The following is a 25422-nucleotide window of genomic DNA, read 5'->3' on the forward strand; positions in this document are numbered from 1 at the left end:
AGTCACCTTAAAGTGTCTTTTTTCCCTTTAGCCTACGTTTTATGCAATATTGCTGTATTTGTCTGACAGACGCATTCACTTTAAAAAAATTGGGAGACTGTTTCTGTGGCTGTTATATAAAGTAGTTTCTCATATTTCTTTGACATCCGTTTCATTGGGTACAAAAATGCACTCGGTTTTTGTTTTCAACTCAGCAACAACCGTTTAGCATCTTTTAATATATTAGTTTTTAGTTTTTAATTTTCACAGTCGCTTCCCCTTTTAATAAAGTGGTACAGTCCGCTCATTCTGACCAGCGCAGCAGACAGAGATGAATTTAAGCGAATAACAGTCCGGGAGAAGATGGACTACATACCTGTAAACTAAACCGCACTAAACTGGATCATGGTTTTGTTACACGGATTCTGGATTCTATTCATGCTATTTTCACGTGAGTTGATCTGTTTTCTATTTGACCGCGATATAGAAATACAGAAAACTGGGACACACAACTTAAAGCATCAGGTTGAGAGCTTAGAAAACCTTGAGCCCGGCTTTATTTTTAGATTGATCACGGGTCCCTGTGACGGTTTTTACTATAATCCATTTAAATTTACACCTGACAATGCATTTACAATTTACAAATTTTATTTATTTACTTAAAAAAAAAAAATCAAATAAATAATAATTATTTTTACGCTTTTTATTGTTAAATGAGTCCGTTACATTCTAACTTTTGACAAGCTTCAAGTTAACTTAATCTAACTAAAATAAACTAAAATAAATAAAATAATAAAAATATATTACTCTGATTTAAATCAGTATGTTTCTCTGTTCAGCATAATATATTAATCTTTATTACTGATTATTATAAAATGTCTGCATATGTGTAATGTATAAAAGGGATTTCACAACTAAAGTTTTACCTAGCCTTCTTTAATTATACAGCATAGACAAACATTTGAAACTATTTATCATCCCAAAGTTGTTATTGTGGGAGAGAATTGTGGGAAGTGCTGCTGGAATGTGTGTCAGGGAGTGCAGCTGCATTGTATCAGTTCTTGAAGGGTGGATGCAACAGAGACAATACAATATATGATGATTTTTTACGAGTAGGCCTATGTCAGTGGCCAACTTTGAGAACTAAAACTACACTCCATAAAAACCCTCTCAGAAGAGGGAATGTGCATAACATTTTTTTAGGGAAAAGTTGTTTTGAGCTGGTAAAGAGCTGAATAATATTTTCAATAGCACGTGATAGTAATATGCCTCCCTGTAATAGTTTGGTTAGCATCAGCATTTCATTTACACATATAATCAAGTAAAGTTGTCTGCTAGTAACGGCTTGGTTTAAATCTCTTTAACCTAATTGGGTGTTCATGGATGACTGAGTCAATGAGTGTGTCTTATTGGTGGGACCTCAACATCCCCCTCCTGCACTGAGTCTTAGTGGGTGGGGGTTCACCATAATGGCAAACAATGAGTCAAACAGGCAACAGAGAGGACAAAAGGAGGACCCCATCTACCCTGAACGGAGCATTAATGAATGTATTCCAGAATTCTCGCCTACATTCCCCTCAGCAACACGAGCATTCTAAAGTACAGTTGGAAAATGCTCAGGAAGTTGCTCCATTTCCTCTAGGGCAACAATGAATGAGTGAAGATCTCATCCAGACATCTGTGGTGACTTGTTGTTGTATATTTTTATGCAATGTGCTCCACCCTTTGACAAGAGTTACAGTATCTCTGTGTTTGTGGGAGAGACCTCCTCCCTACTTGTACTCAACTTGATCTTTTGTAAGAGTTTTCTCAGAATATTTCAGTTTCACCACCCCACCCCAATCAAATCGTCAGAGCCGGTGACGTCTCTCCAAAAAATGACAGCCCCCACCTCTCTGCGCCCCCTGCATAGCATGGAATTTAACTTTCTTTACTCACACTTCTTTCTTTCTTTCTCAGTCTCTTTGTTTTTCACACCAGCAGATCATCCTCTCAGGCGCTTCTCTGATTTTGTCCAGCGTTCTGTTTCATAATCTCCCACACACGGCTGGACAAACACACTCTTTCATGCTTAGAAACACACACACACATTCAAATGCTGACTGACTGGATCCAGATGTTTTTAGGCATTTGTTTTCAGGTCATCTCACCTTATAATCTCTAGCTGATAAAGTGAATTCCCTTTGGAATGGTGTGACTAAGCATTCTCGAAAAGAGGCACTGAGCAAATCTCTTTTTTTCTTTTGATCCACTGGTTGGTTAGGCCTAGACTGAGAAAGGGCTTTTGGTAATGATCACATGCCTGTCTCTGACACTATGAAAGGTACCATTAGACTCAAACACCATAATACTAATCATGAACAGGCCAGTAGTCATTACAGTTGCTGCTGAAAGCTCACTGTATCTTGGAATTTGCATTACTCTCTTTGCTCATGGGTGTGTTTACTTAATATGGTGATTTTAGTCTGTCTCAATTCTTACTGTATCCAACAATTTAAATAAAAACTGTCCGAATTTTGACATAAATTGCTGAAACGACATTTAATTAAAAACTTTTTTATAACTAATTCTAATGACCAATTCTAATCTACAGCATGAGAATAAGCCAAGTAAATTATTTTAATGAATGAATGAAGTTTTACACAAATTGTAGTGTTGACTTTATTTTAATATTATTATATTATACTTTTTATATTTATTTGCTAGAAAATAACATCACACAAAACAGGGTTCTACACTGTATTTAAATGTTTTTAAATATTATTCTACAAACTTTTTTGTAGAATAATATTTTAAAATTATTAAATTTTTCTAAAATTATTCTGTATTTAAATATTATTCTACAGACGTTTGTAGAATAATATTTTGTCTTAATTCTAACTGTCCTAACGGTTCTATAGAAGCAATCATGAATTTGCAATACAAATATAGCTTTTGCAAATTCTGCATATCTCAGCTTCCTGTCTGGTGCTCTACATAAGGGCTGGAGAACACTACATGACTTTAACAGATTTTAAAAAACGCTAGCGATCATACACTTGCCGACCTTATAAATTGTTACAGAGATAAACTAGCCATCATACACTAAATGACTGAGGATCACAGACTTTTCAAACTGTTCCAAAACACAACAAAATCATTGAAACACATACCTTGTTACAAGGAGATGCATGTCAAATGAAAACAATATGTGATATCCTCCAACTGGATATCTAATGTATTAAAGTCTGTGCATATCATACTCTTTTCTGTGAAATCTGCAGACTAGCTCTGACTTTCATCAACTAGTGTCGACTTGTGTAGTGTATTCAGCCGTAAGTGTAATTGTGTTACTGTCATTCAGTAATGTTTACCTTTTTTTTTTCTCACTAAATCTCCTTCTCTCTTTTTGGCACAGTGCAAAATTGTAATGGTGTACAGGTGAATGTGAAAGATGAGAAGAAGTTTGCTATGCTGTTCTCCTCCATCGTTCTTCCGTGTCATTACACCACCCACTCCTCTCAAACCGCCGTGGTGCAGTGGTGGTACAAGTCCTACTGTACAGACCGTACTCGGGATTCCTTCACATTTCCTGAGTCCCTGGGAGTCCATGTATCTGATCTGGGAGCCTCGTCTCATCTGGATTGCTCTGACAACAGCCGCACTGTCCGCATAGTGGCCTCAGCACAAGGATCTTCCATGACCTTAGCAGAGAACTACAAAGGAAGAGACATCTCCATCATTAACAGTAATGAGTTCCTGTTGTCTTATAAGTGTGTGTGTGTTTTTTTTAAGAGATTTAGTTTGATTGGAGGTGAAGTTCAATCAAATATAAGGCAGAATATTGAATTTGATCATGAATTTATAAACCTTTCAGTGTTTACGGATAAATAAGTTGCACAAAATGACAACATTGGTCACCTGGAATGTGAAATTCCAACTTAATGGTTCACAAAGGGACTTCCATGATCATTTATTAACTAGTCAACTCAACAGGTTAGTCTCAAACACAAAACTGTAAAAAGGTCAACAAGTTTCCAGCCTAAATAACATCAAGATTAGATAAATTAATGAAGCAACACTGTCCAAAATATAGATCAAATATGGATCTAGTCTACAATTAAAAATATATAATTTAATTACATAGACAAAAAATTACCAAAGTGGAATTTATTTTATAAAGGCAGCTCAAGCAATATACTGTAGATATTTGGACACATTTGGGGTGTCAAATTTACAGTACTATTCAGAACTTTGGTTTGGGTAATTGTGCGCACCAAGGCTGCATTTATTTGATCACAAAATGTAATATATTGCAAATATATATGGTTACTCTGCTAGCACACCTGTGTGAACATGAGGGGAACTAATTCATACCGCGACAAACACTGGGATTTAGTTAGTTAAAAGTAATTACCGTACAAAATGACATCAGTTCTAAAAAAAAAAAAGGTCCGGCATAATTTGTTTGCAGATGCTACTTATTTAATATTTCTATTTAATGCAGTGACATTCATAAAATGACATTTAACTCTGGCTTAATGGTCCAAATACTTCTTGAGGCCACTGTGTAATAAAATCATCTTGTTATGTTATTACATTTTGAGCCTGCTCTACTCTCAAGTCTGCAGTCTTGTGCGTAATCCATCTCCCCCTTAGGAAACCCAGCCGATTGTGCTGTGTTTTCCTGTTCCTTAAATAGGGCTGTTTTTTTTCTAGGTCGCACAATGGTCAGGGGGCTGGACCTCATAAAGGTCTCACAAAACACCCCCACGGCTTTCCTTATCAAACGCAAACACCCTCTCCTCTGACTTAGGCATCAAAGCTCTTCCTCCTCCAGTCACCTCTCCAACAAAGACTATGACTGTTCTGACAAAATATTACAGAAAGATAATAAGTATGAATAATGTGTTGTTCCTACTGATTAAAAATGTTAGGTGCTAAAAGTAAATCATGCAACTGACAGCTTAATACGTTTTTATGTTACTGTGTAAACCAAAAAATTTAAATATTAAAATGAAACATTTACTCCACTACATTTGACCCTTCGCAAAGACCCGCCCCCCTTCGTTACTGTTGCTATGTCCGACAAGCCATGCCGCTCTCACGCAGTGAAAAATACATTGCGGAGCAAAGAGGACACTGACAACGCACCGACAGACAAGACAGAGCAGGTTACTTTTGGTATGAAACAAAGTCTCTGCGTTCAAATTTAAATTTTTAAAGAAATTCAAACAATAAAAACAGGTTTGTGGCTCTTTAATGTGTCATGCACCTCAGTTCATGCGGCAAGTAAACCGATCATCTCTTCCTCTTTACTAGTTATTGCATGAAATAAACATGAATGAACATCAGAAGGTATCTTGTTTCAACCGCGGAAAGATCTCAATACACACATTTCTTCAAGTTTAAGTCCACCGATGTTAATCTGCTTTCCTGTCTGATTTGTTTGTCGGACAAAAATGGCAGATTCGGCATTATGATTGGTCAGATCGCCTGTCAATCAAACTCACTGCGAACGGTCAGTTAAACAGCTTGGGTTATAAGCAAATATTTTCTGGCTTTTTCAGAAGCAGATCTGCGCATTGGACAGCTGCAGTGGGGCGACACCGGTGTGTATTTCTGTAAGGTGATCATTTCTGATGACCTGGAAGGGAAAAATGAAGGCCAGGTGGAGCTACTGGTGCAGGGTGAGTCTCATGAGTGCATATCCTTCAAGTCAACACTACAAAAAAGCCAGTTGTTGTCTGTACTGTATAAAATGGTTTTAGAAAAGTTTGAATTGCTTGAAAAAGTGCCAGTGAATGCTATGCTTTAGGGACTCAATTTTTGTGATTATTTACAGAGTTTACAAAAATGTTTATTTTTGTGTGTGCATGCTTGGTTATTGTGTCTAAATGATTGTTAATGCCAATCCCTGTCTGAATTCCTGAGTCCACTTACACACGCTGCCATGACGACAACCAAACGGCACATGCCTCTCGACAGGGCTCAGATCCTTAATAAGAGACGCTATTGTTCATTTGTGCCCCGGCAGATCAGGAAAACCTCACATATTTTACATGTCCTGGGCAGGAACACTGCGGAGAGAAACAATTTGTTTGGTGCTGTGGGACTGACCCTAACAGCATTAATTATTTCTGTGTCAGCTGGACAAAGCAAAGTCAGACGCCTCATGCCAGACAAAGAGTAAATAACTGACTGTTATCGACATGAGCAATATAAGCCACTTTTTAAGCCGTTTCCATGGGAACGAAGGGGGTTTCAGGGGCTAGGGGATGCCAGTGCCTCCAGAGCAGTCCTGTGCGGTGAAGAGAAAAAAACATGAGAGGGTTAGAGCTTACACAGGAGGATCAATGAGAGTGTTATGTAGACGCTAAGAAGTGGAGGAAGTCACTGCTGCCCTCTGAGTAATCAAGATTTAATTGGTTTATGAAGTGGAGAGTATAATCTGGAGTATTGGTGGTTAAAAGTTTGACTTTGTACCAGACACTCCCTATTTCACCAAACATGCTGTGTAGTCATGCTTTACTTACAGTTTAGCTCTTGATTGTTAGTGGTGGATGCCAAGGAAAGCAACACTATTATTACTTAGGATTAGGAGATTGCACAGTAAAAATTAACAGTAGGCTTACTATATTCAGAATTCAGTCAAATTAATTAAAACAATTTTAGTGCAAAGTCAAAACATCAAATGAAACTCACCTCTTTAGCAATGTCTTACCAAGAAAGTGACCACATTTTCTTAGACAACAAATTACTGTGGAAAAAAGTAGGTTATTATTCTAAACAGTTAAAGCAACTATAAGTTTTTTTAACTTGAAATGTAAGTTCAATTCACTCTGACTTGTAATAAGGTGAATGCCTTCTGTTTATTTTTAATGCTTCCCCTCTAATGTGCTGGGAGTATATAGCTTGGTGAGTGGGTATGAAATTCTGCCAAAACGGTGGATTGTTTTACCGCAACAACAAATGCATGTGTACAGCTATATTTTGTAATTACGACAGTGATATAGTCTATTTACGAACACACAGCTGCTTTAAATTTCATGTGATGTTTTGGTTATCCCCTTCGGCTGAAAACTTATACCATATTAACTTTTAATTCATTTTCTCTCAGTCGTCATAATAGTGTTATAGGACACACACAGCTGCAGTGAATTATATGCAAAAACGCATAATTATTTGCTCTTAAAGGGGTAGGTGATCTGTTTTTTTTTTGTTTTTGTTTTTGTCTATACACTGAAAGTCATTGGGGTTCATTGTTGTTTTGGACCCCATTGACTTTTATTTCATGGACAAAAACAGTTCTTCAAAATATCCTGTTTTGTGTTCCTCAGAAGAAAAAAATCATAGAGGTAAAATTTTTTGGGCAAACTATCCATTAAAGGAAAATTCTGCAATTAATTAATCACCCTCATGCCATTCCAAACCTGTAAGAACCTTCATTCATCTTCGAACACAAATTAAGATCCGAGAGCTTTCTCACCCTGCATAGACAGCAATGCAACTACCATGTTCAAGGCCCAGAAAGGTAATAAGGACATTGTTAAAATATTCCATGTGACATCAGTGGATCAACATTAAGTTTATGAAGCTACAAGAACAAAGAACGACTTTATTCAACAATTGCGTTCTGACTCAGAACCCGGATGCACTGTGCATTGTTTACAAGCAGAGGAATGCACACATATGCATCGTGGTACTGTTGTGAACGTGCATCGAAGACTGACATAGAAGAGAATCTTTTTTTTTAAGATTTAATTTTGCCATTTTAGCCTTTGTTTTGATAGAACAGTGTTTAGACAGAAAGCAAAGTGGGAGAGAAAGAGGGGGACGGGACCGGGAAAGGTCTGCATGCCGGGACTTGAACTCGGGATGCCCCGAAGCGCAATGGCGCTATATATCGGCGTGCTGCCCACAAGGCTATTGGCACTGACAAAGAGAAGAAATTGTTGAATAAAGTCATTATTTTTGTTTTCTTTCCACACAAAAAGTATTCTCGTAGCTTCATAATATTACGTTTGAACCACTGATGTCACATGGACTATTTTAACAATGTCTTTACTACTTTTCTGGGCCTTGAACGTGATAGTAGCATTGCTGTCTATACAGGGTCAGAAAGCTCTCGGATTTCATCAAATAAATATCTTAATTTGTGTTCTGAAGATGAACAAAGGTCTTACAGGGTTGGAATTAATGGCAGGGTGAGTAATTAATGGCAGAATTTTTATTTTTGGGTGAACTAACCCTTTAAAAAGTCTGATAATGACTTGCAGTCTATACTACACAGCTTGCCTTCCCTATATCTCTGCCTGTCTCTTTTCACGTCTCTACATCTCTTCGTGAGGTCCCCTTTACTCTCAGGTTACGGTTGGTTTAATGACTGTAACAGAGGCGTAGAGGACTTGGATATTATTCCTCTTCCTGTCTGCCAGCTCAGCACTTCCTGTCACTCAGGGATAAATCTGCTCTGACAGTGGGCAGTTATTTTTATGGCACCCTCTCATTCAGTTTAAAGACTTGTGGCATTTTGTGAAGACACGTAAAATTTGAATGTTTACAAAGTCACAACGAAATGGGAGTAGTGACAAATCTTTCAAAATTAAAAGAAGACATTAAATGCATGAATGAATTGTTCAGTTTAGAAAACATATAGGATGACTTCATGATGATTTTAACAGATAAGATTATGTCTTCTGCACACTTGTTGCATTAGGATTTGTATACAGTCAAAATTTGGGGTCTTAGGCTAAACACTGCGGCCAGTTTAGGTGATGAGAATGCCCTTGATTTTTGGCGCTATGCCAGTCATTGACAAAGTACACTCAGTGTAAAATAGACAGTACATCTAAAGCCACTCCTTCATTTCTCTCAGGGAAGATGTTTGTTGAAAGGTAATTGGACAGTGCTCTGGGACACCTTTTAATTCCAAACAATGCCAGCACTGTCTCCATGGTGATGACGTACCCTTGCCCCCCTTTCAGGATGGTTAATGAGGCTGTGTGATGAATTAGTCTCCCATATTCCTCCTCTGTCTCTCCCGCTGAAGCCCCCTCTACCTCATCTCTTTCTCACTCTCTCCGTTCGTGCACATTAGTGAACCTGATCTGTGTTCGGGCCAGATATAAATACTGAACGAATGCACACATCTACATTAGCATAAGCCCTGGGAACCAGCAACATGTCAACGTATCATTACTGTCAGTTGCTAAGCTGTATAAAGAAATGATGTGAGCTCTTTTTTATCTTAACCCATTTTTATAAATCAGTTTTCATTGCTTCCAAATCACTGCTGTTTGCATCTTTTGTATTTATAAATACATTTTATCCAGTATAATTCTATAATTAAAAAATACATAAATGGTACATACATCAAACTGTATATATATATAGCTTGATGTTTGGACTTGGAAGCTTTATTTTTATTTTTTACTTTTTTATTAGTTATTTATTTTATATTTCAATTACTTTTGACTTTAAATGTTCATGTGTTACTTTGATCATTTGCATACACAAGTTGCATGGTCATACATCATCCTTACAAGTAATGTTATGAACCAAAACTTCACAAAAAAAACAGCACTGGCCTAAAATTAGTTTCTCATCCAGAGACAAGTTTGACCTTTCACCCTTTTCTTGGTATCTGTCAGTGACTGCGAGCACACACATACACACACACCTAAGCACATACACTACCAATGAAATGTTTGGGCACACCTATGTATGCATTTTTTTTTTTTTTTATATATATTTTTATATTGTAGAATAATAGTAAAGCCATCACAGCCATGAAGTAGCAAAACTAAAAGAATGGGATTTACGTAGTGACCAAAATTGTTATCCACTCATGCCTAAATTTCAAGTATTTAACCATCACCAGAAACATAAATTTAGTGAAGTGTGTCCAGAGCTTTTGACTGGTACTGTATATATATATATATATATATATGCAGACTTTGTTTATACTTTAGCATTTGATTTAGTCTCTAAACCGACAATCATGCTTAAAACCACAAATCAAGTTTTCAAATCAGCTTTCAACTTACACTTAATTAATCCACAGCCACTAACAGAGTAACTTTTTTCATAATAACACACAAGCATTTACCCACGACCCTAAACTTTGAACTTTCATCTGCTGCCCTCTACTGCTGTTTATGTCTGATCTTCTCCCTTCTCCAGGTAGGACAGGTGTACTGGATGACATCCTGCCTGAGTTTGATTTGGAGATTATGCCAGGTATGCCTGCCATACCTCTCTCCCCCCTGTCCTTTTCAGTGGGTGCTCTCACACAGGTCTTTTCCAGTTCACTTGCTTCATTTTCTGCTGCAATCGGCAAACTCCAAAATGCTCCAATCTGATCTGTTCCCTCTGAAAATTAAAAAAATATATATCATTTAAAATTACAGGACATATCAATGATTGATGTTGCATAACATTACTGCAGATTATACTATATACTACATAACTTGAAGTAATTAATCACATGATTGTTACTTTTTATAGTTACTTTTACATCTCACCCTCTGCTGAAGCTTTCTCTCTTTCAGAATGCTAGCAGTATTGCTTGCATTATATATTTTTTGATTTTAAGCCACTTGTGTTAAAGACATCTTCACTGATTATAATGGGAGCAATAGTTTTGCTGCATCTCATCACGCAGCTAGCTTGCAGTGCAGACATGCTGTCACACACGCATTCACTGTATAGGTTCTTACGCCACCAAATTATATGGAAATAAGAGGTGTTAAACTATATCTGATGGCAAAAAAATAAGGTAAATAAAAAAGTAACACTTCTTACATTTATTGTTTTACATTTGAAAAGTGTATTATATTAGGTTGGGTAAAAATACAGATTTTCGGATCTCAGCGTAGCTTCTTCCAACCCTAGGATTGGCAATGTGCCAGTGTTTCCTGCATTGTGCAGTAAAATAAGTCATATTTCACCTGTGTTTACAGTCCAAATCGAACATGCTAAGAAGACCGTCTACTGCAAAATAATAGCGAAAAAAAAAGAATTTGCAGGCTGCAAGCAATAACGTGCAGTGTGACCAGTGTAGCCTGATTCACCAACAAATGACTCTAATGAAGTGGTTCGTTTTAGTGAATCAAAAACATGCAATAGAATTCACAAACAAATGGCACTCATGATCTGGTCTTTTTTAAATGAAAGTGTATAAACAAATATAGAAGTATATATTAGCTAATATCCTAATGAAGTGTGTGTGTGTGTGTGTGTATGTGTATACAGGTGCATCTAAAAAAAATGAATATTGTGAAAAAGTTATTTTTTGTAACTTATTTCAAAAAGTGAAACTTTCATATAGTCTAGATTCATTACATGTAAAGTGAAACATTTCAAAAGTTTTTTTGTTTTAATTTTGATGATTAGAGCTTACAGCTCATGAAAGTCAAAAATCCAGTATCTCAAAATATTAGAATATTTACATTTGAGTTTCATTAAATGACCATCCCTACAGTATAAATTCTGGGTATCTCTTGTTCTTTGAAACCACAATAATGGGGAAGACTGCTGACTTGGCAATGGTCCAGAAGATGATCATTGACATCCGCCTCAAAGAGGGTAAGTCACAGAAGGTCATTACTGAAAGGGGTGGCTGTTCACAGAGTGCTGTATCAAAGCATATTAAATGCAAAGTTGACTGGCAGGAAGAAATTGGGCAGGAAAAGGTGCACAAGCAACAGGGATTACCGCAAGCTTGAGAATACTGTCAAGCAAAGCCGATTCAAACACTTGGGAGAGCTTCACAAGAGTGGACTGAAGCTGGAGTCAGTGCATCAAGAGTCACCACGCACAGACATCTTCAGGACAAGGGCTACCAAGCCACTTATGAAGTGGTCCAAAGTCCTCTTTTCAGATGAAAGTAAATTTTGCATTTCATTTGGAAATCAAGGTCTGGAGTCTGGAGGAAGACTGGAGAGGCACAGAATCCAAGCTGCTTGAAGTCCAATCTGAAGTTTCTGAAGTCAGTGATGATTTGGGGTGCTGTGACTCATATTTCACCTGTGTTTACAGTCCAAATCGAACATGCTAAGAAGACCGTCTACTGCAAAATAATAGCGAAAAAAAAAGAATTTGCAGGCTGCAAGCAATAACGTGCAGTGTGACCAGTGTAGCCTGATTCACCAACAAATGACTCTAATGAAGTGGTTCGTTTTAGTGAATCAAAAACATGCAATAGAATTCACAAACAAATGGCACTCATGATCTGGTCTTTTTTAAATGAAAGTGTATAAACAAATATAGAAGTATATATTAGCTAATATCCTAATGAAGTGTGTGTGTGTGTGTGTGTATGTGTATACAGGTGCATCTAAAAAAAATGAATATTGTGAAAAAGTTATTTTTTGTAACTTATTTCAAAAAGTGAAACTTTCATATAGTCTAGATTCATTACATGTAAAGTGAAACATTTCAAAAGTTTTTTTGTTTTAATTTTGATGATTAGAGCTTACAGCTCATGAAAGTCAAAAATCCAGTATCTCAAAATATTAGAATATTTCCTAAGATCAATCAAAAAAAAAAAAGGATTTGCAAAACAGAAAAGTTCAAGTTCTTTAAAGTATGTTCATTTATGCACTCAATACTTGGTCGGGTGCTTTGTCTGTTTCAGATGCGAAGTTCATTGGAGGTCATTACTGAAAGGGCTGGCTGTTCACAGAGTGCTGTATCAAAGCATATTAAATGCAAAGTTGACTGGAAGGAAGAAATTGGGCAGGAAAAGGTGCACAAGCAACAGGGATTACCGCAAGCTTGAGAATACTGTCAAGCAAAGCCGATTCAAACACTTGGGAGAGCTTCACAAGAGTGGACTGAAGCTGGAGTCAGTGCATCAAGAGTCACCACGCACAGACATCTTCAGGAAAAGGGCTACCAAGCCACTTATGAAGTGGTCCAAAGTCCTCTTTTCAGATAAAAGTAAATTTTGCATTTCATTTGGAAATCAAGGTCTGGAGTCTGGAGGAAGACTGGAGAGGCACAGAATCCAAGCTGCTTGAAGTCCAGTGTGAAGTTTCTGAAGTCAGTGCTGATTTGGGGTGCTGTGACGTCGGCTGCTGGTGTTGGTCCATTGTGTTTTATCAAGTCCAAAGTCAATGCAGCCGTCTACACCATGAGATTTTGGAGCACTTTATGCTTCCACCTGCTGACAAGCTTTATGGAGATGAGAAAGATGAGAAACACTTGATCCAACAATACAGATGAGTTGAAGGCTCAATAGTAACTCAGGAGTGCCACAGGCTGATCGCTTCCATGCCACACCTCACTGATGCTGGAGTTTGTGCTAAAGATTTTGGAGCACTTTATGCTTCCATCTGGTGACAAGCTTTATGGAGATGCTGATTTCCTTTTCCAGAAGGACTTAGTGCCTGCCCACAGTGCCAAAACCACTTCCAAGTGGTTTGCTGCCCATGATATTACTGTGCTTGATTGGCCAGCCAACATGCCTGACCTCAACCCCATATGGAATCTATGGGATATTTTCAAGAGAAAGATGAGAAACAGTCGATCCAATAATACAGTCGAGCTGAAGGCTCAGTAGTGCCTCTGCAGTGCCACAGGCTGATCGCTTCCATGCCACACCTCACTGGTGCTGTCATTTGTGCTTAAGGAGCCACGACCAAGTATTGAGTGCATAAATGAACATACTTTAAAGAACTTTTCTGTTTTGCAAATCCTTTTTTTGATTGATCTTAGGAAATATTCTAATATTTTGAGATACTGGATTTTTTTACTTTCATGAGCTGTAAGCTCTAATAATCAAAATGAAAAAAAAATTTTTTTTTAAAAATGTTTTACTTTACATGTATGTAATGAATCTAGAATATATGAAAGTTTCACTTTTTGAAATAAGTTGCAAAAAAATTTACTTTTTCACGATGTTCTAATTTTTTTAGATGCACCTGTAAATTAACTGCAAAGTTTAAGCTCTGTTGCTATTTAACATTATGCCGATGTGCAGATGTAAGCAATCTGAAATCAAACTGGGATATTTTAAACCCAGTCCTGCTATTGTGGTCTGCTAACAAACATTTCAACTTCTAAAAAAGTAATTTGGTTATGTCCTGTTCATTACCCCAATCGGCCATAAGGGCTCAGAGGCATATAATTCTGAACATTCTTGAGTTGAATAAGAGGTCTGCAATGTATACTGTTGGAATTTTAACACCACACCCAGAGGAAATTCATCATTAGGCCCTAAGAGAGTCCAGATAAGAGGTTGTGCATCATTCAAGCTCTCCCTTGTGGTTGGTCATGATCAGAGACTTCATATCTTGTGGGCAAAAATTATTTCAGGGCAGCACTTCTTTCAGGATCTGCTTTTGCCACAGAAACCAAGTCTCCTGATGAGTCTTTTTTGTCTCCTTTAGAGTGGGTATTTGTGGGAGTTGTCGTCCTTGGTAGTGTGCTCTTCCTGTTGTTGGTTGGGATCTGCTGGTGCCAGTGTTGCCCTCACTCCTGTTGTTGTTATGTAAGCTGCTGCTGCTGTCCTGATACATGTTGCTGTCCAAAACACTGTGAGTACACAAACACACATACATACTACACACACTTTGCCCGTATTCACAACCTGAAAAAAACATTCTCACTTGCCTTCAAAGTATATGAAGCAGGGAAGATGGCAAAGAGCGGCCAACCTCCTCAGATTTCCATGTATCAACCTTACTACGTTCCTGGTCTTCCTGTGCTTCCTGTGGTCCCTCCAGCCGCACCATCCATCATTGAACCCAAGTTGACTGTAGTGGCTCCTTCAGTAGAAAACAATATAGCTGGAGGTAAGTGACAATACAGCAGCATATAAAAAATGAAATGCTAAATATTTTAATGTCTTTGCTTGTTCTTTGAACACATCTGTCCGAAGTCTGTCAAGTGAATCTGCATTTGCACTGCAATGAGTAACTGCATATGACTGAAGCAAGTCTGCATCATCTAACTCAAAGCAAACTCAACTAATATCATCTTCAACTGCACTGTAACTTTAATCTCAGGCTGTCCAGAGTATTTAAAATGTTAAAAGGAATTGTGGTCAGATGAGACGAGAGTGTTTGTTGTATTTGTGTATGTGATTTTGTAGGAAATAGAATGTCAGCTGAAGTTTTAAAGATAGTAACATTGCAGAAAGCTTGCTGGTATTGTGAAGGTAGCAGCTGTGTTGTCTGTGAAGATGGTGAATGGTTTCACAATGTATGTGTGTATCAACAAGTAAAAATGCCCTCAGCTGAGTGGCAAACACTAAAGGGGCAACTGGTTCCTCCCACAAGTGAATGGCATTTTTAAACTTGATTGACCAATTAATATTTATTAATACGTTAATTTATTTTTATATTAACCTATCATTTTAAAAATATATTAATAGTTTTTTTTACAAAACAGTGCAAATTAGCACGAGAGTGCAATCCCATAAAAGCGGCGATGGAATTGGAAAGTTCTGCAGGTGATTTACTGACAATGTGCGAATTAAAGAACACAGCCAGATCGTTTCCATAATGGCTCAAATACCAGTAAATTGACTAGCGCAAACCTCTGTGTGTCTGAAATTTTGTGTCTGAAAGGGAAACTCGTACAAATGCATATGCAATAAGGTCAGCTGCAAAAATAGACCTGCACTTTTTCAGCACTAATTTTGTGTCTTTAGTAAATCCTGACAGTAGTTTTTTTAATGCCAAAAGAGGGTTTGCATTGGTGCAAGCTGTTAGTAAATCTGGCTCTTAAATGACTATTTATTTGTCCATTTTTAAAGCAATTTATTGATTTATTATTTTTACATTTAACTCCATTAAAATATATAAGTATAGCTGTTTATTGGCCAATTTATTTATTCATATTTTTATTTTTTAAATAATATACTGTATTTTATTTTTTTTTTTTTAAAGTAGCACTCCTTATCCTCCATAGTTATACTGACTGAGTTGGATTGCAGGTGGTATGTGAATAAGACAGGGTTTTGTGCTATCTATGGCTAAATTTAGTGAATTTGTCCCAGAATTCAAAAATTGCCTAAATCCTGTACATGTGCATGCTTCTCTAAAGGCTTAACTAAGTACTGTGTGAGTGTTACATGCATGTGGCTTAACCTTAAATGCACTGTATGTGTGGTACAGTAACATGGACACAGTAGAAACACACAGGTCATGTGTGTATGTCCACAGTGCGCAGTGGCTATCGACTCCAGGCCAGTCAGTGTCAGGACGCTATGAAGGTTGTGTACTACGTAGAGAGGGACCTGGCGCAGTTCCACCCTACCAAGGGGGGCGGTCATCCATGTAAGCCTGTATGCAGTCAGCATGTTTCTGTACACTGAATTAGTCTGTATAAAAAAGAATAGCTGAATTTGCGTTAAGTTGAGTTAGTGAAAATCTATTTACCAATGGTCAAGTGACACCTGATGGCTTGTCTAATTTATTTCATCATCATCATTATCATCTAAATTCTAAACCCTTCCGCAATTGACCTGCCTTTTACATTAAAAGGCACAAGTTTTTACATTAAAAACTTAAAGGGATAGTTAATTTATTTATTCATATTTTTATTTTTTAAATAATATACTGTATTTTATTTTTATTTTTTTAAAGTAGCACTCCTTATCCTCCATAGTTATACTGACTAAGTTGGATTGCAGGTGGTATGTGAATAAGACAGGGTTTTGTGCTATGGCAGGCTAAATTTAGTGAATTTGTCCCAGAATTCAAAAATTGCCTAAATCCTGTACATGTGCATGCTTCTCTAAAGGCTTAACTAAGTACTGTGTGAGTGTTACATGCATGTGGCTTAACCTTAAATGCACTGTATGTGTGGTACAGTAACATGGACACAGTAGAAACACACAGGTCATGTGTGTATGTCCACAGTGCGCAGTGGCTATCGACTCCAGGCCAGTCAGTGTCAGGACGCTATGAAGGTTGTGTACTACGTAGAGAGGGACCTGGCGCAGTTCCACCCTACCAAGGGGGGCGGTCATCCATGTAAGCCTGTATGCAGTCAGCATGTTTCTGTACACAGAATTTGTTTGTATAAAAAAAAGAAAGGCTGAATTTGAGATAAGTTGAGTTAGTGAAAAGCTACCAATGGTCAGCTGACACACCTGATGGCATGTCTAATGCATCATCATCATCATCATCAGTGTCCTATTAAAGGTCAATGATTCTTTCCAATCTGAACACTCCCCAGTGGACATGTCTTTTACATTCTTACATCTTAAAGGGACAGTTCATTCTCAAATAAAAGTCGGTCATCATTTACCTTCATGTCATAACAAACCTGTATTTTGTTATCTTCCTTGGAACACAAAAGATGATATCTTGAAGGATGTTTCAATTGTTTTTGTCCATACAATTAAGGTCACATTGATGACAGATTTTTCATTTTTAGATAAACTATCCCTTTAAAATACATCTGTGATTGTGCAAGTCAAGACGATTCATAATATTCTAACCAAGTTCAGAATTTCTCACAAAGATAGATTTTCTGCTGCATATTACAATGACAACAGATTTGTTACTGCAATAAAAAAAACATCAAGAAAGTCCTTAATGATGATGTCATTGTGTCAGCAGCTGGTAGCCTATCAGAACTGAGCTCTCTGCATGACGGTGACGTAGACTTCAGGCAGACCTATCGGCAGGTCCAGAGGAAGGCACTACCACCCATCAGTGACCACATGGATGAGCCGCATATTCGAACAGCATCGATCGGCCATAGGCTTCGCCCCTCACATTATCAAAGCAATCACTCTCTGGATGAGCATGACAACAGGTACAATTCAAGTGTGTGTGTGCATGACCTAATAATTTAGGACAGGGGTTTTCAAACTGGAGACACAAGAGAGAAATGTTTCTTGAGCACCATATCAGCATATTAGAATGATTTCTGAAGGATCATGTGACACTGAAGACTGGATCAATGATGCTGAAAATTTTGCTTTGACATCACAAGAATAAATAACATTTTAAAATATATTAAAATTACGGTGGCTGAGAGAGCTGCAAATAGAAAAAAACACATGCAAATTAAGAAATCATCTTCATCAGTTTGACAGCACACACATGCTGCAAATACTCACAACACAACCAAAAACAGAAACGCGTTGCAAATACTCACAACACAAACAAATACGAACGCGCTGCAAATACTCACAACACAAACAAATACGAACAGACTACATCAGACAAATACACACAGACTACATCAGAAATGTTTAAGGGAACCGCAACAAGTGAAGAACCTGGGACATGCTTATAAAAGTCTGCTCTGAAAGGTGAGATTTTTGTTTTTTTTAACATCCTGATCATATGATTCCTTAGATTTTTTTATATTATTAGCCTAAATAAGCTGACGAAATGCACAATTACTGTAACTGAAACGTTATGTAAGCTGGCTACTTTTACAACTTCCCAACAAAAATTAATCATGGTTTTACTATTAAAATAAATAAATAGCCTATATATATATTATATATATTTATTATTACTGTATATAAAAATATATACAAATAAAAAGTGGTTACTATAGTTAAACCATGGTAAATTAGCCACACTAACCATAGTTTTACCAATGTATTTGTACAACTGTGGTTATACAAATGGTGATCAATACATGGTTACTACTTTTACTATAATAAACCATGGTTCATTTTTGTAAGCATTGTGGTCTGTGCTACTTGCAGCGCGTTTTTGTGTTTGGTTGTGTTTTGTGTATTTGAAGCGTGTTTTTGTGTTTGGATGTGTTTTGAGTATTTGCAGCGTGTTTTTGTGTTTGGTTGTGTTTTGTGTTTTTGCAGCATGTTTTTGTGTTTGGTTTTATTTTGTGTATTTGCAGCACATTTCTGTATTTGGTTGTGTTGTGAGTATTTGCAGCATATGTGTTGTCAAACTGAAGAAGATGTTTTCTTAATTTGCTGGTGCTTTTTCTATTTGCATGTGTTGTCTTAAATTGCAGCGCGCTGAGCTCTCTCGACCACCGGATAAAATAGAAAACAGTTTTTTAAAATTGTATATATATGTGTATAAAAGAATATATGTGTGCACTAATAATATCATGACTGTTTGTGCAGATGGAACTGTCGTTCTGAGGCCACCGGATAAAATAGAAAACAGTTTTTTAAAATTGTATATACAGTGGGTACGGAAAGTATTCAGACCCCCTTAAATTTTTCACTCTTTGTTATATTGCAGCCATTTGCTAAAATCATTTAAGTTAATTTTTTTTCCTCATTAATGTACACACAGCACCCTCAGACTGGGCTGAAGGTTTACCTTCCAACAAGACAATGACCCTAAGCACACAGCTAAAATAACGAAGGAGTGGCTTCACAACAACTCTGTGACTGTTCTTGAATGGCCCAGCCAGAGCCCTGACTTAAACCCAATTGAGCATCTCTGGAGAGACCTAAAAATGGCTGTCCACCAACGTTTGCCATCCAACCTGACAGAACTGGAGAGGATGTGCAAGGAGGAATGGCAGAGGATCCCCAAGTCCAGGTGTGAAAAACTTGTTGCATCTTTCCCAAAAAGACTCATGGCTGTATTAGATCAAAAGGGTGCTTCTACTAAATACTGAGCAAAGGGTCTGAATACTTAGGACTATGTGATATTTCAGTTTTTCTTTTTTTTTAATAAATCTGCAAAAATGTCAACAATTCTGTGTTTTTCTGTCAATGTGGGGTGCTGTGTGTACATTAATGAGGAAAAAAAAATTAACTTAAATGATTTTAGCAAATGGCTGCAATATAACAAAGAGTGAAAAATTTAAGGGGGTCTGAATACTTTCCGTACCCACTGTATATGTGTATAAAAGAATATATGTGTGCACTAATAATATCATGACTGTTTGTGCAGATGGAACTGTCGTTCTGAGCACCTGCCCCGCAAAGCCTTTGACGCTAGGGGGCGCACAGGGTCACTAGATGAGCTGGAAGAGTTTGCTATGTCATACGGCCCACACAGTCGTCGGAGAGGTGACATTCGTGGACCTCAGCGAGACTTTGAAATGGGTCCAAAGTCGCGGGACCATCCCACGTCTTACCGAGACGGGCCACGGTATTCTCGAGGTGATGATGACAATGACGACTGGCGCCGTCGAGGCTCACCACCTTCCCCGCCAAAAAGGCGCAACACTGCCGACAGCGAGCGTTACCTCGCTCGACAGAGGTCTTATGACGATACCTACCTGAACACTCTGCTGGAGCGCAAGGCTAGGGGCCACGGAGAGCGAGGGGGGAGGGTTGATGATGACAGTGACACACCTTCAAAAGGCAGTTCCAAGAAGAGCAGTGACTGTTACAACAGCAGGTCACCTAGCCACCGCCCCGAGGAGGATCCTTTACCTCCGTACTCTGAGAGGGAGGCGGAGAGGTTTAGAACTGAAGAGCATATAGGGAGGGAACGGTACAGGACTGCTGATCCTGCCATGCGGCCTTTTTCATACACACGTCCGGCCTATGGACTGTCCCATACATTACAGGAGCGCAGGGAGGACAGGGACAAATCCAGGAAACTGGTGAGTTACTTATAATCATCTGCCCTGGTTTCTGTTCATTGAAGGGTGGAACAAACTTCTTTCAAGCCTAAAAAGAAGAGCCAATTCAGATTCCATTAATATGAAATGTAAAGTCTCAAATGTTAAAGAGCACAAATAAGTGTTCTATCCTTCAAATCAAGCAGTATCTTGTCCAAAAAAAACAAACATCTCAGCTCACCATCTATGTATATTTACATAGTCATCAAGTAATTTCAGACATAATGCTCTTCTCAGACCTGTGGTCTCCAGCTTGCAACATCTCTCAATCCCATTTCCTGTGATAAATGTGGCATATGGGGTAACAATATATTTTTTAAATAAAACTTGTTGTTATAGCTTCAAGATTTAGGGAGCTACTGGACGGGTAAAATTATGATGTTTATTTTGAAGTTACCTGTTTTTAAACGTTTTATATGTTAGATTGAATTTCCTTTTTCCTTCTCAGACTTACCTTTCAAAAGTTTGGGGTCAGTACTATTTTTGCTTTATATAAATTAATATATTTATTAAGCAAGTATGCATTAAATTGATGTAAAGTTACAGTAAAAACATGTATTATGTTGCAAAATATTTCTATTTCAAATAAATGCTATTCTTTTGAACTCTCAAATTATCAAAGAAAAAAATCCTGAAAGATTTTCATAAATATTAGGCAGCACAACTTTGTTAACACTGAAGACTGGAGTAACGGTTCCTGAAAATTCATCTTTGCCATCACTGGAATTAATTGCTTTTTAAAATATATAGAAATTTTGAAAACAAGTATTTTAAATGAGTATTTCACAATATTACTGTTTTTATGGTATTTTTGATCAAATAAATGCAGCCTTGGTGAGTATAAGATCTTACTGACCCCAAACTTTTGAACGGCAGTGTATATAATAATGAAATATAGAAATAAATTCAAAGTTTTCTAAAATTGTGACATTTTCTCTCAAAATTATGATTTTACATCTCACAGTGTGTCTGTTGTTCTTATTTTATCTCAAAATTACATTTTTAAAATATTTTTCCAACTCTGAGGATCTATTGTCAGCCTATATTTTATTTTATACTTGTTATGTCATTTGTTTTCCAAAGAGGGACTCAACGAAATCTGAATATGAAATTATTTTAACTGTACAGCGTCATTTTTTTGTATGCTGAAATGTAAATTGTATTCTTTACAAGAATGTATGTAAATGAAAGTCCGCTTTGAATGATCAAAACGGTTGATTTCTCAGGCAGGTTTTATATGTTTTTGTTCTGTTTTCCTGATTGTATCATAAAAGGCATCACTAACTCTAATGGGCTCACAGTACAGCTCATTTGTTTTCCAAAGAGGGACTCAAAGAAATCTGAATATGAAATTATTTTAACTGTACAGCGTGTCATTTTTTTGTATGCTGAAATGTAAATTGTATTCTTTACAAGAATGTATGTAAATGAAAGTCCGCTTTGAATGATCAAAACGGTTGATTTCTCAGGCAGGTTTTATATGTTTTTGTTCTGTTTTCCTGATTGTATCATAAAAGGCATCACTAACTCTAATGGGCTCACAGTACAGCATTACACTGGCACACTAACAACGCACCTGCAAACGCATCATGCTAATGGGTGTCTAATGTGTGGCTCTTGGTGTTTTTTTAACAGACCACTCATCTAAGCAGAGACTCACTAATTGTGTGACGTCGTCAGACTGAGCTGACATCATACTAATAACATCACCATCCAGCTGAAGAGAAATGCCCCAGACACTAAGTATCAATCTGTCAGAAAGACACATTTTATGCAGGATCACACAGACATGAAGAGCTTGGGAACTTTTGCTGGTCAAGGGCAGGAACGTAGTGTGTGTGTGTGTGTGTGTTTGTTTTTATTTTCTGTATTGATAATAATGTCAAAAAAACAATTTTCTTAATTAGTCCTCAGACCACCGCTTCATCTAAAAATATCTTAGAAAGGACTTTAAATTGTTCAAATGATATTCAAGTGCTTTAAACATTCCTTGGTATTTTGTATATCTTTAGTACTGTAATGGGACGCTGTCTCTGATATTTCAATATTGCCATTGCCTTTGTTTGCACTGTACTGTACATTTGTGTCAGTGTTAATCAGTTGGCTCTCGAGGGAAGCATGAATGATTGTGCTTTTGATAATGTGCCATTTATTTGTATTTCACTGTTTTAAAATAATGACTTTGATATGAACACTTGCTGTCTGTTCTTTTTTCTGATAACCTTAGTGTATTCATGATCAAATATATCCCTGTTCTTTATCATCAATATCAGGGCAAGAACACTTGCTTCTTTTGGTCTTGCTTCGACATAAGAAAACAAATACAGTAAGGCATTTTTTAGCAATACAGAATCTTGGCCATGCAGGAAACTGGACAGGACACAGAAAAGGAAAGGATGATTCTTTCCAGGATGAGATTACAATAGCAGGAAACAATCTGATACAAGCCCTCACAGGTTTTTAGTGCTTTATGTTTAGATCTCTGTATCTGCCGCTTTCTTTCACATTGTGCCATAGTTGATAGTTAATAGTTACATTTATTATTAACGATTAATAAAACATCCTTTCCCACCAATAGGATGTTTACACTCTGTATAGGAAAAAAAAAAACATACTCCCATATGAATATTATGTGTGATGGCAGTTTACAATAGTTTAAAAGAACACCGCTCATTCAGAACTTAGAGCTGGAATTAATTTACAATTTTTGGGGAGATAGCATGGTTATAATGTTACATCATCAAACACAGTTCCATTCTGAGAACAGTGACCAAAAAGACACAAAGGCCACAGTCGAGTTGACCTTTTCCTTTAACCAGTCTAAGCTTGTTTGCTGGTCTCCACATCTAGTCAGGATTGTCTGTTGGTCAGTTTTACATGGATTTTAATATTTTTCAGCTGGTGAGGCAGTCGTTCTGCAAATCTGCAAAAATAGAACGTTGGGAAGACTTTATGCCCATTGAGCCGGCAAGGGACGCCCCCTGGTGGTTAAATGTTAATAACTACAAATATATTGCGTAATTCTATCGAATAAAGTAAACAACGCAATAATACTTTCACTTTGAGCGATGAAACATATTTACATAATAATATAATATTAATAATAAAAATGTGAAAAAATAATTTCATTTTGAACAATAATCAATGAATAACTTTAAATAAAGTAACATGACCCAATTCGGGTGTTGTGCACCTGTTGGTGGGTGGAGTCTGTGGCGTCATCGTGGAATGGGGGAGGGGAATCAGACTTCCAAAGAGCAAAGGTGTGTTTACACTGACTGAGAATTTAGGTAAGAATATCAGGATATATTTGCGTCGCATGTTTTACGATGACATGATGGCCAGCATACATCGTCTGTATTTGTTTGGTTCGCAAATATAGGATTTTTCTGTTTTTTGGAAAAATACAGTAAAGGAAAAAAAAAAAGCTTCCGTGTAACCGAGAAACATGAAAGAAACACTGAAGCTCAAGGTGCTTGCGCTCGTGCTCTGCGTATTTCCAACAGGTAAGTCGGCATTCAAAATAACTGTCAGGGTTTAAACTGGAATATTAGGAGTTTCATTTAGTGGCATACCACTTTTAAAGAATTTAAAACATTTCTGGTAATTCTATAAATTCAGTGGCGAGGTTAATCATCCAGGTGCAAACATGATTGGCAGATAATCCCGATCACGTGATTTACAAGCTTCATGCCAGCAAAAATGTTAATATTATGTTTTACTGAAACTTGATTTTGTTTGTATGTATGTGTAAGGATGCGTAAAATAGAGATTTTCAGGCCTGGAACAGGAATAGATATAGTTTTAAAATAGTGAATATAATTATTTTTTTTATGCTCAGCTCAGTTCTAAAATATTTAATTTGCTGAAATTTGTTCTTTGTGAGTAAAATCCTTATGAAATGACTAACTAAATAAATCAACGACTGGAAAAGTAATGAAAGCTTGTCGGTCAGAAGGTGTGGTGAAGGTGTGGAACCCTGATGCAAACGGTGTTAACTGATCCCTCTCCCTTTATTCTCAGAGCTGTTGTCTATCCAGGTTACGGTTCCTCATACAGAGAGACACACAATGTTGTTTGCTTCTGTCACTCTGCGATGTGACTATTCCACTACTGCAAACCTACAAGATGTCCTGGTCACATGGCGATACAAGTCCTTCTGTTTGGATCCAGTGCTGGAATATTACTCAGCAGGTGAGTGGTGTAGGTCAACTGAATATAGAAGGCTTTATTTATTTAATTTTTTTTGGTCTGAATTGATTACATGTGGTGATTGATGTGACCATGTACGTTTCTTTCTTTCTTCAGCATATCAAGCAGCTCTGGGTCTGAAGCAAGACCCAGCCAATGACTGTCCAGACAGTCAGCGCACTGTCCGCATAGTGATTCAGAAAAGAGGCCTCAATGAAGCTATTTTGGGGACAGAATATCGAGATCGCAAGATATACGTACAAAACAGTGAGTCTGGACATGCAGGAGCAATGACATAAATTAATGACAGTTTTATATTAGTATAGCAGAATGCTTCCATAAAATGCTTATAAATATCAGTTGTCACTCTGTATCTCCCAATAAAAACACCCAATAAAAAATTAAGTAAACTTAGTGTAGGATCTTTTTATAATTATCCTAAGAGGCTTCCTAAAACGTATTATTAAAAAGTATGCGCTATCAATCAGAACAGGTTTTTCAGCTTCACGTTTTGATAATATTGATCATTTGGAGGCATAAGAAATTCATTTATCAAATGATATAGCAGGCTTTATAGGATCAAATTAATTAGTGTAGACAACTGTTATGTGACAACCACAGATGTAGGCATTTAGAGAATCACAGTCATAGGAAACAATTTATGACATGCTCAAAAGTTGGTCTTAGAAATCTCATTAATCAGATCTTCTCACATCACATAGTTTTATATATATA

At 37.1% G+C, this 25422-nt stretch overlaps 2 protein-coding genes across 4 annotated transcripts in view; both read left to right on the forward strand.

Annotated features, from left to right (window-relative positions):
- The first annotated feature begins 300 nt into the window (after nucleotides 1-300).
- LOC107748142 (immunoglobulin-like domain-containing receptor 2) lies at nucleotides 301-22658 on the forward strand. Of its 3 annotated transcripts, none has more exons than XM_016562817.1 (9): nucleotides 301-430; nucleotides 3377-3706; nucleotides 5529-5648; nucleotides 10144-10200; nucleotides 14355-14501; nucleotides 14586-14759; nucleotides 17535-17736; nucleotides 19818-20478; nucleotides 22132-22658. In XM_016562817.1, exons 1-9 carry the CDS (start codon nucleotides 385-387, stop codon nucleotides 22165-22167), a joined length of 1773 nt encoding a protein of 590 aa, XP_016418303.1. In that variant the 5' UTR covers nucleotides 301-384; the 3' UTR covers nucleotides 22168-22658. The 3 variants fall into 3 exon arrangements, with proteins under 3 accessions (XP_016418303.1, XP_016418304.1, XP_016418305.1); XM_016562818.1 differs by having other exon boundaries at nucleotides 17538-17736; XM_016562819.1 differs by lacking the exon at nucleotides 10144-10200.
- Nucleotides 22659-23727: 1069 nt separating this feature from the next.
- LOC107748181 (immunoglobulin-like domain-containing receptor 1) overlaps nucleotides 23728-25422 on the forward strand; it is a 4351-nt gene continuing 2656 nt past the window's right edge. The window contains exons 1-4 of the mRNA XM_016562881.1: nucleotides 23728-23786; nucleotides 23907-24002; nucleotides 24520-24690; nucleotides 24805-24954. Of these exons, the coding sequence (XP_016418367.1) occupies nucleotides 23945-24002; nucleotides 24520-24690; nucleotides 24805-24954 (379 nt within the window). The 5' untranslated portion in view covers nucleotides 23728-23786; nucleotides 23907-23944. The remainder of the gene's footprint in view (nucleotides 23787-23906; nucleotides 24003-24519; nucleotides 24691-24804; nucleotides 24955-25422) is intronic.

The sequence above is a fragment of the Sinocyclocheilus rhinocerous genome, unplaced genomic scaffold (assembly GCF_001515625.1).
Source record: "Sinocyclocheilus rhinocerous isolate Xijiao unplaced genomic scaffold, SAMN03320098_v1.1 scaffold289, whole genome shotgun sequence".
Taxonomy (NCBI): domain Eukaryota; kingdom Metazoa; phylum Chordata; class Actinopteri; order Cypriniformes; family Cyprinidae; genus Sinocyclocheilus; species Sinocyclocheilus rhinocerous.

Bases quoted from the DNA above. Each gene is read 5' to 3' on its own strand.
- LOC107748142 (XM_016562817.1), top strand. From the start codon at position 385: ATGGTTTTGTTACACGGATTCTGGATTCTATTCATGCTATTTTCAC. The intron at 431-3,376 runs GTGAGTTGATCT...TTTTTGGCACAG, and splicing joins TCTATTCATGCTATTTTCAC to TGCAAAATTGTAATGGTGTA. The intron at 20,479-22,131 runs GTGAGTTACTTA...TTTTTTTAACAG, and splicing joins GGGACAAATCCAGGAAACTG to ACCACTCATCTAAGCAGAGA.